We start from the raw sequence: 13,553 nt of genomic DNA, 5'->3' as shown, positions 1-13,553 counted from the left end.
TTGCGTCCGCCTAGACATTTGTGTCATAGTTTATTCCCACAACCCAGACGAATAGCAGAGATTCAGTGATATCAGTTACATTCTTGCCCCTTCCAGATAGTATAAGAGAGTTGGATGAACCTCCGGTGTGGACCACTGGGTGAAAGTAGTCCACGTGTGCTGCTGCCTGCTTGGAGGATCACTATGTAGATCCAACTGGTCTTGGCTGGTTTCTTTATGAGACTGTGTGCCTGACATTAAACTGCTCGACAGAGTGCAACATGCAAGACTTTCCAAAACCACATGCTGATACTACATCCAAAACAGATTTATTCTTCCCAACCCACTGCCCCAACTTGTGACGCCCACTGAGCTTTTATCTGAAATTACCTCTGCTTTCCTGTAGCTTTTTGTTTCTGTTACCTGGGCATGCGTGGCAACAGGTGTCCTTGTTCCTGATGGGTGTCTGGCAGAGAGCCGGGGGACACACTTCGGTGTCGCACAGGACGCGTCCCTTCCTGCAGGTGCACCGTGTGCACTCGTCCAGGTTCCAGGTTTCCCCCTCCACATAAAACTCCCCCCCAGGTGCTCTGCACACCACCATGTCCATCCCCTCTAGCTGGCCACTGCCTGACTCATCTGGAGTAGGAAGAGGAGGGAGGGAAAGAAAAGGAAACAGTCATGTGTGTGACATTTATCAAAAACTCACATTCTAGTCTGTGCCAAACAGAAATTCATTCATAACAATAACTCCTACACAATGAAGTACAGAGAGAGTACAATCTTCAGAGAGTAAACAGAGTCTTAGGTTACTGGGTGAAGATGCATGGTAGACCACTAGCCATTAAAAAGAAGCCTAAGGCAGTTTAGGGTGGTGTCCAAGTTGTGTTTTGACACTGGTTTAGTGAAAAACATCTTTCTGTCCAGCAGAGTAGCAGACATCTGCAAAGAGTTAGCCTGTTGTCCCCTGACTGCAAATTGTGTGTAGCTCCTGAAAGTCAGACATTTTTTCACTCCTAAATATTTGAACAGCCAACTGAGTCACTCCTCCATAAATATCCCGCATGACTTGGAGGGTTGTGGATTAAAAAATAATTTCAAGTGTGGGTGTGGATCAGTGTGCCTTCCATTTTCTGAGAAACAGACCAAAGCTCTCTGTTGAGGGAGCTGATAGAGGACTGTATACTTTGATTGACTTTGATGCCTTTGATGTCAATGGCTTTATGAGAACGAAAAAAAATGCAAACGGAACAGTCAAACTGAATTTACACAAGTGGTAGAACGTGCCTTTTTCCAAATGAAGGATTAAATCAGGCTGGTTAAAATGTTTGTAGTTCTGGCCATCATTTTTATTTGGGGTTTGTTTAAAGCCATCTGACTGTGTTATGTTTCTTCTTATGAGCGATGTCACCACATTCCCAGATCACCACAAATAACTTCATGACTTCAACAACCTTATTAAGAACAGGAATAATAGCCCAAACTACAAAAAATTATAAGAACCAAAAATAATCTTGAAAAACTGGATGCAATTTAAAACTGGTATAAACTTTTTGAAACTGGACCTTAAATAAAGTCACATCTGAGATGCAGGGACTTACCCTCACAGGTAGGACAACACTGGTCAGGCCTCACAATTGGATGAGAACAGCTGGGCACGGGGCAGGATATGAGCACACACATCTCCCGTCCGGCGTGGCAGTAGCAGTCACGACAACCGTCGTGCCAGCCGTCACCCTCCTCGTACCGGTGCCCATTGGAGGTGAGGCAATAGTTGGGAATCGGGGCCGGGCGGTAGTGCTTGGGACATGGCCGCTTTCTGGAGACACAAACATGAAAGGTTCAGACATTACTGGGGTCGCTGAGGACTTGTGGAACAGCTGTGCTCAACTTCACAAAACAACATAGCCTGCCATGGCAAGATATCCTATGAAAGCACCGTGGAAATTTCATTAAGAACATTTATAAATTTCAGTAAAATGCGCCAGTATTATTGTCTTATGTCAAATTTCATTAGAGGCTAAAGTGAGACCTAAGTGGTTATGGTTCCATATACCAGAACAAGCCTGAGTCAGGGACATTTTTGATCTTCCTTCATTGCGTGTTTATGTCACATAATCCAATTTTTTATCCAGCCACAAATAAAGCTTGATAACTTCACCACATTTTTTGTCAACTGATAAACAAAAACTAATAAGTTGTAGCTGAGGGACACGTAGATCTAATGAAGGGGCCCAGTAACTGGCAGCAGCATGTGTTAAACTCTGCATGGCTCTCAAAGTTTGTAGGAATCCACCAGGATCTAGAACAAACACAGTGAACTGTATGACGTTGCAGAGTCCAGGCAGAGGTTTCTTGTCTACTCTATTTAAATCTTTAAAAAAAACACACACACAAAAACAAACAAGCTTCCAGAAAAAGTTTCCCATCCTTAAATATTTTAACAGTCCACAGAGAGAGAGAGAGACTTACAAGAGTTTCAAAATCAGGTAAACAGCAGTTCATAGGTGTTAGTCTGTGTGGTGTTCCTCTATTTGTGGAGATGAGGGGCCAGCTGCACTGATGAACTCACCATAGGAACACCTCAAGTATATTTGAAGCTGAAATATTTATAATACAGCTAAAATGGCTAAATAAACACATATCTTAAAAATGTGGCGCAGAATAAATATGGTATCTGCAAACTTGCTTTTAACTCAGGGGTTGAGGAATCTAATTAGAGTTGCGCACACAGCCTGGATAAAGCTAAAACACCAACAAGAACCAAAACAAACGCACATAAAAGTCTCCTTAGAAGAGCACCAGAAGGTCACAGGAAATCAAAGCTGCAGCTCGGTGGCAGGAATTCAACTTGGAAACAGAGCTCTCCTATTTCATTCCATCCGAACCCCCCATACACTGCTACGGTTAAAAACATGTGATGAAACTGTAGTTATGTATCAGAAAATGTATTACTTTTAAGATGTAGCTATGATCAATTGGAAGTAGGAGTGATATATTGATATATCATATCGGTTAGGGAAGTCTCCCCGTTTGATATTGAGTCTTGAGAAAAGTTTGGCCTGAGACTGGTGATCAAGGGAAGGTCAAAACTGCCAAACCACCACAGTTCCTCCCCTGACAACCATGAATATCCACAGTTAGAAAAATTGTTAGGGCTAATCCACCCCAATATCTTGTGAAAGCATCAGTTATCATCCCCAAACCATTGTCACGTTATTGTCAGAAATATCGTCAGTTACCTTTACACATGCAGATGGAGCAGCCCTTCCTGTTCTGCCTATAGCCTTCGCTGCAGTGCTTGTCACAGGTGAAGGGAGGACACTTGACACAGCGACACATCTCACATCCATGCTTGTTCCTCCTGCAGGGGCAACAAATGAAGAACATGTCAGGAAGTTAAAGAAAAAGACACTCCCGCACAGCTCGAATATTTTAAAACTGGCTTCCCATTGAGGATATCCCGGAGATGACCAGAGGTCTGGGGAGCGACGTGGGGTTGCAATTGAGGGAAACCCAGATGCTCAAGTCTGGTTTAGTCTACATCTGGACCTGCTTTCCCCTCTCTATATTAGCCGCCTTTGAAGAAAGCCTAATAAAAGGCCAACATGTGACATCCCTTTGGTTTAAACATCATACCAACCCGACGACTCTGGAAGGGGCAATCTAAGTCCAATTCAGATGCTTTCAATTCACTCTGTTGCCATCCTTATTGCTCCAAGAGCCCCTAAGAGCAGCGGTCAGATGAGAGCTGATTGGGGCTAGTTGATGGGGGGCACAGAAAAGGATAGAAAGAGAGGGAGAGATAGGGCCTACCTTTAAATCAAGTCAGAATTGAACTAAACTGACAAGAAATGAAATTTGAGTCAGGTTTTCAGAGACAACAAGGGATATCCTCACATAGGACCATTATGAAGTTTAGAAGTTCACAGGGAATTGGGCCAGTTTGATACAAACAAACATAAGCCTTATAAAACATGGATGAGCTGAAGGTTGGTACATTGTGAAAAATTCAGACAAAAGAATGACCTTTATGTGGATGTCTCTCCTACTGTGCACCTTTTCTATCCCTCCCTGTCTCTTTCAGCCTCTCTCGCCCGGCTGGCCTCCCTCCCTCCCTCCCTCGCGTCTATCCGTCGAGGTAAGTGATGATACCCATTTTATGAAGCAGTGGCCTCATTAGGCCGAGGTAATGACTCTATTAATCTTAATCTGCCAGGGCAGCATAAATAAAAGAAGCCCATGGACGGTGCTGCGTCCCATAAAGACGACGGAGCATCTCAGGCTCAGCAAACAGTGGACCCTATCTATGCTGAAACAGCAATAACTGCTATTGAAGCAACAATGTGAGGGCTTGGCCAGTGAGACAGAGAGTGCTGCGACCTTAGAGCAAGGCTTTGTTTAAAGATGGTGTTTGGAATGCCAAGCAGCGCTTTGGGTTCCAGGGGGATAGAGGGGCTCGGGGAGGCGCTGGGGGCCCCCGGGGCCCTGGCACTGCTGGCTCGGCACAATTTCCAGTGTGCAGCAACTGTGATGACCAGAAGAATGCCATTCATGACCCGTGAGGTCACAGTGATGATTTTGAGCTATGATGGACGGGAAACACACTTTCACCCGTAGAAACTGCACTGAGAATGTTCACCGTGTGGACTGTTAAGACCAGAGAGCAGCGCTTAGCAAATGGTTACACATAGTTTAGACTCATCCTGTTTTGGAGGCCTGCACCTTCAGTTTTGGAAATGTACATTGCAGTACACACAGGATGTCATCGATACAACCAATATAAACACAGAAATCCTTTGTGCCTTTTGTTTCTTTGCGGTGGCTGCATGCAGAGGTCCTGTGTGAGAAGACAGATCTGCATTGTAAGGCTGGCAAGCTCTCAGAGGATTTCAGACTTCTGAGGCTAGACCTAAACAGCTGCTTATGAAGGATAAAGCCAGGACTTCCTGCTCTTCTTTTCCCCACAGGGTCCCCCTCATCCTCCCTTCTATCCTCTCCTCTGGTATCCCTAACAGACATATCAGGCCCATCTAGAGCCTTGGCTCCGCAGAGCATGGATGAGTTACCCGGGAGAATCACAATACGTATACGTCTCATAAAGGCCGCTTTTGTCCTGATGTGTTTTTGATCATTATTTTTGAGACGGCACGATCATTTATGAAATGAGAGTGGTGCCTGGAGACAGAGAGTCCCGCTAGAGAGCACTTCCAGATGTTTGATTTGGTAAAATGGGATTAGGAGGAGATGAGTTGCAAGGGGGCTGAGAGGCTGGTGAGGATCTCACAGTGAATTACACACACATAAACATGCACACAGATTTAGAGACCTGGGATTACTGTTGCAATAGTCTGTTCCACTTCCTTTTCACCATGACCAAACAGGCACTGACCTCTGGGCATCACTTGATAATATAAGTATTAACCTTCTTATCCAACCATACCAATTCGAATACAGGAGGTTATTGGAATTTATGAAAACTAAAAACTTTAAAACACCGATTATAAGGTTCAACCATTTTCCCTTGAGAAAGTAATTTACATTTTGCATCAAGAAACTGAGCACCTCTCACCAACATAACAGAATTTCCCAACATTAATATCCCCTTAGATTTTTTCTGTTTTATGAAAATGTTTAAGCAAAGTGTATATTTCTGATATATCAGCATGTCACGTCACGTACAGCGGTGGAGGTAACGAATTACATTAATATTCGGTACTGTAGAGTTTCGGTTTCTGATGACGCCGGATCAGCTGATCACACAGCTGCTCTAACAGCTGGAGAGACTTTGATTTTATGTCTGCACACATGATCACTGTACTAATATTAATAATGCAACAAAGTAATCATCACTGTAGTAATATTAATAATGACACAAAGTTATCATCACTGTACCAATATTAATAATGACACAAAGTAATCATCACTGTACTAATATTAATGACACAAAGTAATCATCACTGTACTAATATTAATGACACAAAGTAATCATCACTGTACTAATATTAATAATGACACAAAATAATCATCACTGCCAGAGTAGAAATGTATTTCTATCTGCAGCCTGTTACCTGTTTAACAAACTGCATTGAGTATTTATACTGTGTTCTGTGTATTTATACTGTGTTCTGAGTATTTATACTGTGTTCTGAGTATTTATACTGTGTTCTTAGTATTTATACTGTGTTCTTAGTATTTATACTATGTTCTTAGTATTTTTTACTGTGTTCTGTGTATTTATACTGTGTTCTGTGTCCTGCTCATTAGCACAGCGCACCGATTTCTACCGGCGAAATGCGTTTGTCTTATTTATTCATTATTAACGTCTGTATGTTTTGAAATTCGGATTGTGATGTCATTATTAAATAATCCAGAATATGATTATGTTTTCTCCTAAACACTGGAATTAATTTATTAGGCTCAATGTTTGGGGGTAAATTGTTATTACATAACTCATCTAACCTGACACTCAGGAATTATCAGCCTCATATGAATGAATGGAAATGAAGATAAATTATGTAAAACGTGTTTCTGATTACAGACAGACAGACTCTCCAACTCTTTAACTCTCGTTCTAACTTTAATCCATTCAGTCTGTGATCTGTCATCACTCTGGTATTAAACTCCAGTGATGATGAGTTATATCAGATCAGTACGATCAGCTGCAGCGTCCAATCAGATAACAGATGAACGATGAGGGGGCGTGTCGGCCCTCACAACACTTCCTGGAAGGATGCTCTCGTGCATCCTCACTCATGGCTCCTCGGTTATCCCTCCTCGCTCCTCTCTCCTCGGTGCTGTAATAAGAGCTTTGGGACGACCGGTTCATGCGAGGATCGAGGAGCGAGGAGACAAATAAGAGACTTGGGATGTACCCATGGAATAAAGGATCAGAGATGGGTTGTGGTTATAATTAACATTATTGTACGAAGCATGGTTTAAAAAAAAAATAAAATACTGCATCTCTCTTAATCAATGACTGATTTAATGCACCACTCCTGGCTCGATAACTAATAAACCCACAACGTTGGTGAACCACAGCAGGGGCTCGCGGCTAAATACTAAGGAGCTCGTTCAGATCCTCTGTGTTCACTGAGGATCACGTACCTCCAGTGAGGTGTGTGAGGACTCATCTGCTGTCTGATACTGTTACTGTCTGATACTGTTACTGTCTGACGTGACGGCCGAGTCTTATTCATCACAAACGTTTTGAATCTGAGGAGCGCAGTGGGACCGGAGAGGCCAAGTGGACTGGTTGAACTGGGACAGAGAGGCTGAGCGGACTGGTTGAACTGGGACAGAGAGGCTGAGTGGACTGGTTGTATTACGCTTGGAGGATGAACGAGTGGAGAAGTTGAGCCTGGAACAGACTGTAGAGGACGTCACGTCGCCGTTCACACAGGTGAGTGCAACATTACGCACAGCTGATCTCTCCTGACTCTGACGCCACCGTTACGCGTGCGCGCTATGCGTCTCTCCTTTGCTGTAATATATGTTGTAGTGGCTGCAGCAGCAGTGGAGTTTATATTGTTTAAATGCCCTTGTTTTCTTCTTTGGTGATGTTTTATTATTTTGTCGATTCTAAAAATAAGTTTAAGGCACCGTTGTGTCCATGGTTCACCTCATTGATTGTTGATCACTTTTGTTTAGTGTCTTTGCCATTCTTGTGAGGATACACTAAGGAAGGCAGTTGTATATTGTGAATTGATAATCAGTTGTATTCATAGTTGATGTTGTTCCATTTGTGTATACGTTAATATTTAATGCAATCTATTTTGTAACCTAATGATGTTCTTTAATTAAAAGTAGTAGCATGTATCGCACCCCCTGAAAAAACATGGATTGCAGACCGTGAGAGAAATGAGAAACCCACAGGGTCACAGGGCATACTTACACATATCCATAGGGGCAGGTCTTGGTGCAGGTCAAGGGGCGGCACTTGGGCATGGGGATGCTGCACTCGCACACCTCACAGCCTAAATCATCCGTCTTGTAACCCATTGGGCATTGGAGGGAACAGTATCTTCCCAGGTCAGGGCAGGAGTCATCTGAAAGAGTTGAGGGAGAGGTCATCGGACCACAGGCACAACAATCCATCAAAGGCCAAGGCACCAGTGTCTATGGGGCTGCTCATAGGAACATTCTTGTGACAGAGAGCCACATACAGACTGTTGCTATGTATGCAAATAAACTGTCATGAATATATACATATCTATGTTGCTGTCTAAACCAAGTGGTTGGCAAAAATGTTTTGAGCAAAACAGGTTAACACAGCGCTGTATGTCCACCATTATAATGCAGGAAGCAGCATGTCAGAAGAGATGTATCATGTTCATACTTCTGCAAGTCAGTCCCTGGAACTATAACCCCTTTAGTTGAATGTAAAGTGAGGAACTGGACTTACTGTTGAGACACTGGCAGAGCAGACATCCATTTTTGTCTTGCTGGAAGCCGTAGGGGCAGTCATTCCCTGACAGGGAGCAGTTTTCCAGGGGAGGACATAGCAGGGGGCTAACTGTTTCATAAGAAGGCTCTAGAGAACAAAAGTGATGATGGTGGGTAAGAACTTTGCATGAAAACAACAATATACAGAGAACAAGCTGTGATTTTTCTTTTATGACTCTCTCTGTTTTTTTATATACCGTATATATATACGTGTGCTAGATTCCCCTCAGGTGTTCTACCTCATCGATGCTTTTTGTGCCAACTGTAATAGCTACCTATTTACACTGCTCTTATTTTGGAGTAAACAGTGATTACAGATAAATGTAGAGCAATTACACCAGGGTGGGTCACACTGTAAGGGGGGTTATACCTCCCCGTTGTTATTGCGTGGAACCGTCTCCCATTAATAAGTTGAATGGTTCTAAAAAAGCATGCTTTAGCTCGAGGGCTACCAGCGAATACAATAGAGGGTCCCCTGCTATGAAGCTAGACAGCCCAGACCCCTCTTGAATCAGACTCCAGCCTTTATTGTGAAGGCACACTAAGTGAGGCTAGTTTGGAACACGCAGACACAGCACCATGGTTATTCCCGTCTAACGCCTGCTGCCACGTTCTGTGGGAGGAGCAGCCCAACGAGCTGTAACTAATTACGCTCACAAAAAAAAGGATCCACTTCAATTACGCAGCCTACTGCGTTAAAAGCACGGCGCAGGTGGGTCTCATTTTGGCGGGCAAGGGTAATAAAGGAACACAAAGAACCATGCAGCTCGAAGAATGCTCCGTGGCCTCCTCTTTAATGAGCCCATGCCGACACAGCCTCTGTAGCAAAGCTGCAGGGCCACAGGAGCCTCTGATGGTATGTGGTTTTAATGTGTACCTCATAGCTATGAGCTATACATTAGAGCTGATTAGTATAAAAGGCCAACACAACCCTCTACCTTCACAGAAGGGACAGCACTCTCCGGGGATCTTGACGGGGTATTGGCAGCTCTGTTTGCAGGCCATGGCGGTGCAGTGGGGTTCTCCGTCCACACACTGGCAGAAGGTGCAGTCGTCCTCTTTCCACTGCTCCTCGTGGGCTCGCAGCTTATTGTTCACCCAGCAACTGGCCTTAGTGCTGTCCATCGACAGTAACTCCACATCTGTGGGGACAGAAAGACACATTGTGGGTAGGGCTGGGCAATATATCACTATTTTATCCATATCGTCTTAGATTTTAGATATCTTAAAAAGGCGTAAGTGTTGCATATGTGTCTTTTCCTGGTTTAAAAGGCTGCGTTACATTAAAGGGATTTTCTGAACTGACCAGAATGTTCTAGCTGTTCTATCATTTGATTTTACCCACTTGGTAATTATATCAGAAATCTCATTATGTAACATTTTGTAAAAGTACCAATGGTCAACCCTTCAATATCGTCATTGAGGTATTTGGTCTAGAATATTTGGATACTTGATTTTCTCCAAACCGCCCAACCCTAATTGTGGGTTAAGGAACAAAGTGAATCTTTGATCTGATTCTCAGCAAAGTCCCATGTACAGTTTAGTTTGGCTTTGAATTTAATTTAAACCCAGGCTACAGTCCAATGTACCGTACCACTACATCCCCTACTGTAATTGAATTAACAGGAGACAGAGTGAGAGCAGGGCTGGAGGAAGCAGGATACTCCATGAGGGAGCTAACAAGATATGGAAACTGGCTTTTCACAGAGAGCTGTTGAATTAAGATGTCGTATCTACATTTACAAGTGGGGAGCGGCCCCTGGCTATGCGACAACATACATAAGGATTTAAGTTGAAATGAGACATGTTTGAAGGTATCGCTGTGGCGTCCTGACAGAGATGTGATCATTGTAAATAAAGAAAGGGTGATGACATTCATAACTGCTGGTCCCCACAGTGTCCGCTCACCTTTTGACTGAATGCTAGAACTCATTTCAGCAGTGACCCCTAAGGTCGAATGCGTTGGATAGATTTTGTTCCGAGGCAAAAGAAAGCAATTTCTCTTGAGAGCTAAATTTTAGATCTGTAGCCATTAGTTTTATATTACCGTTCAGCTTGAGGTGGTGTATGATGCATGAGCCCAACTCTGTAAGCCTTTTTTTTTTTCGTTTACTAGAAACTGTTTTAATTGTTTTTGTTACAGTTTTTTGCTAATGGAGGCAGGTTAGAAGTAGGTCTCAGCATTTTATCTGTGTGTCAGTGGGATACTAGAGTGTGTTGATATTTCTGTTTATGAGTTTGGTGCGGCTTACTGAGTGTGCTTCAGAGAGAGACAGGGTGCTGTGTATTGTGCACAGGGGGTCCTATTTGCCCTATCTGATCCCAGCTGAGTTTTGGCTGCTTAAGTTCCTTCCATCTGGCAGTGATTAGCCTGCACAGGATCCATTTTTCTTTATCACAGCTGTACTATGACCCTTATTATGAGACTTTAAAGGGTTGCTTCAGGATTTTTGCATTTCACTTCCATGAAGCTGGGGGACTCATGAGAGAAAGATTGTGAAAAAAAAAAATTGCTTTCCTTTTTAAGGTCTACTCATGATGAAAATATCTGGCTTTTCAGATGACAAATACCGCACTATGTAATAAGCTAACCACAAACATTTGCTGTCTATTGTTATGTTAGCTTTTTGGCTAAGAACAGCGGTCTACCCCTGTTGTAAACAGCACTGATGAGATTGTTAAGAATGAACCAAAACAGTTAAGATGTGGACTATAAAAATGATAAACTGAAGACGTAAAAATTGTCCAGTGATAATTCTCTATGGGTTTATCATTACTGGTATTTCAAAAAGTAATTTCATCTACTGTAAGAAATATTGATTAGTTCATCTTTTAAGGATATTCTCAACCAGGTAGCCTTAAATACGTCTCTTTATCCAGATTACAAGCAATGTTCTCCGCAGACAACCATGCAGTAAGTAGGAGCAGCTTCCTATAAGTAGAAGATGAAAGCATTCCATACCATATATGTATTCATACATATTCCAGGTGTACCTCCAACACTGCTCTAACATAATCTCTACTGCGATCTTCTTGCTCTTTGTCTTCTTCCCTCACTTTCATGCGCCCAATCCACTGTAGCCAAGTGGACAGAGGCTAAAACAGGCTACCGTCACCACCCACTGGCTTCTGGCAGACTGTAATGTGGTTGCCATATGCGCTGCAACTCCGTCTTTAACAAGTGCACATATCAGAGCTCCCTACCTGGCTTTGAACACATGTGTTTCAACATTAGGTCCCCCCCTATTAAGCCAGAACCAGATATTACAAAGCCAAGCTGTACACAGTTTTTATGTTCTTTAGTCTCCCCAGTGGAAATGAATCCCTGGTTGGCTCTTTAGTATGGGTCTTGTTTGCCAGGTATGTTAACAACTGTGGAAACTGGTTATATGAGTAAGCCATTAAAGAAGGGTCACTGGATTTAGGTGTTGGGCATGGTGAATTTTGATATCTCCTCTACCTCTCCTGCATCAACATTTACCGCTCTGCCATCTGGCCACACAGGCCTTCTCGTCTATGCCACATCATTCGTAGCTTAAACCTCAAAGGCTTCAATCAGAATATCCCAATTTTTTCTTAGTGTTACCCTTTGCAAAGTGAAGAATCAAGTTGCCACATCTCAACAAAATAATAAGGTAAAGGTATGTACCTATGCAGACAGGGCAACACTCGCCCTCAGGAATGTAGAAGTTTTCACAGTCCAGCTCAGCGCACTCTGCCTTAGAGCAGAAGGAGATTCCTCCCCGGCACTGACACAGCCAGCAGGGGTCCATGCGGTACACCTGTCCCTCAGAAAACTCCTTCCCATTGTGGACACACTTGGGAGAGACTGAGGAGAGGAACAAGGAAAAGAGGAATCAGATAGCTGCTGAAAACCTTTAACTGAGAACCATGTGGGTGTGATAATTATTATTTTCTATAAACTATGAAAGAATGATCAATTTTTAGGCTCTGTTTGAGTTTGACCTCCTGATTTTGTATGACTTATTATTTTTCTTTCTTTTTTCTTATTTTTTGTTTGCCATATTTGGTATTGTTTGTTTATCTTGTTTTAACTTGTGATTTTTGTTAAAGGTTTTGTCTAATTATCCATGTATTGTGTAATTATCATTGAGGACCCCCTCGAAAATGAGATGGTACATCTCAAGGAGTTCTTCCTTATTAAGAATTTCCAATAATGTATAACACAATCCACTCTGCAGATGAAGAATAGGGCATTGTGCAAAGATTAACACAAGGTTTTTCTCCTCATGACTATATGTCTGAAACATGCAGTTTTTAAATCACAAATGTCAAGTTTGATCAATGAGAGACTATCACCACTGTATACAATCAATTAAACATTCATATCACATCTATTCATTTTCTGCTATTGATGGAAATGTTTATCTGAACCAAATGGTGCTGAGGCAGACTCTGATGGCTTAAGCCTGTGGGGTGGAATGGCATTTATCAGACAATGAAGCAAGCCAAGTCAATGAGGAGGAATTTCACAGGGATCTATCTAGTGCTGAAAAGGCGTCAAACTCTTGCAGTGGTGAGTAAAAGAAAACAGTAGTGGGTCTGAGGCTTTGGCAGAATCTGGGCTCAGCGTGCTGGTGGCAGGTGGAGTGAATCATTGCTCTTGCCAGCCTTTCCTAAAAGCATCCAAGCACTTAGAACCTCTTTCTGCTGTGTTCCCTCTACTATGAAATAAAATGATCTTAGTTACAACGCTGTTGGAAAACCAAGGTCTGGTATTGTGTACAAACAGGCCCAGTAAAGACCAGAATACGTACAAGAAAACCAGCTCTTTGCACCCTTGGCCCCTTAAAGACTGAATCTGTACATAAATGTCTGTATGCATAATATCTATAATAACAACCTACATTTCCACAAAATGAAAATGACATGGTTAAGTAGTTTTGTAGCCAAAGTAGCATGACATCTCAACGGTAATACTAGATTACACAGTCGAATAAGTCACAGTGGTTTGGTGACTCAACAATCGAAGGTCTCGACAAACCACACAGCAACTTTTCATCAAACCCTCTCCAACATTAGGAGAATGAGGCAATGTGGTTATGTAAGAAAGTCTCCAGACGCACAGAGTTAGGCAAGTAAATGCATTGCGCAGATGTGGGGCCAGC

The 13,553-nt window shown here is 42.7% G+C and overlaps 1 protein-coding gene across 1 annotated transcript in view; it reads right to left on the bottom strand.

The window, feature by feature from the left end:
• crim1 (cysteine rich transmembrane BMP regulator 1 (chordin-like)) overlaps nt 1–13,553 on the bottom strand; it is a 31,887-nt gene that overhangs the window by 3,349 nt on the left and 14,985 nt on the right. Inside the window, 8 exon segments of the mRNA XM_054613238.1 lie at nt 403–618; nt 1,581–1,772; nt 1,775–1,798; nt 3,222–3,343; nt 7,874–8,027; nt 8,384–8,512; nt 9,363–9,566; nt 12,074–12,253. Coding sequence (XP_054469213.1) covers nt 403–618; nt 1,581–1,772; nt 1,775–1,798; nt 3,222–3,343; nt 7,874–8,027; nt 8,384–8,512; nt 9,363–9,566; nt 12,074–12,253 — 1,221 coding nt within the window.

This window comes from Anoplopoma fimbria, chromosome 15, assembly GCF_027596085.1.
Source record: "Anoplopoma fimbria isolate UVic2021 breed Golden Eagle Sablefish chromosome 15, Afim_UVic_2022, whole genome shotgun sequence".
Classification (NCBI taxonomy): domain Eukaryota; kingdom Metazoa; phylum Chordata; class Actinopteri; order Perciformes; family Anoplopomatidae; genus Anoplopoma; species Anoplopoma fimbria.
The sequence above is the reverse complement of the archived record's forward strand: the minus strand, read 5'-3'. Positions and strand labels throughout refer to the sequence as shown.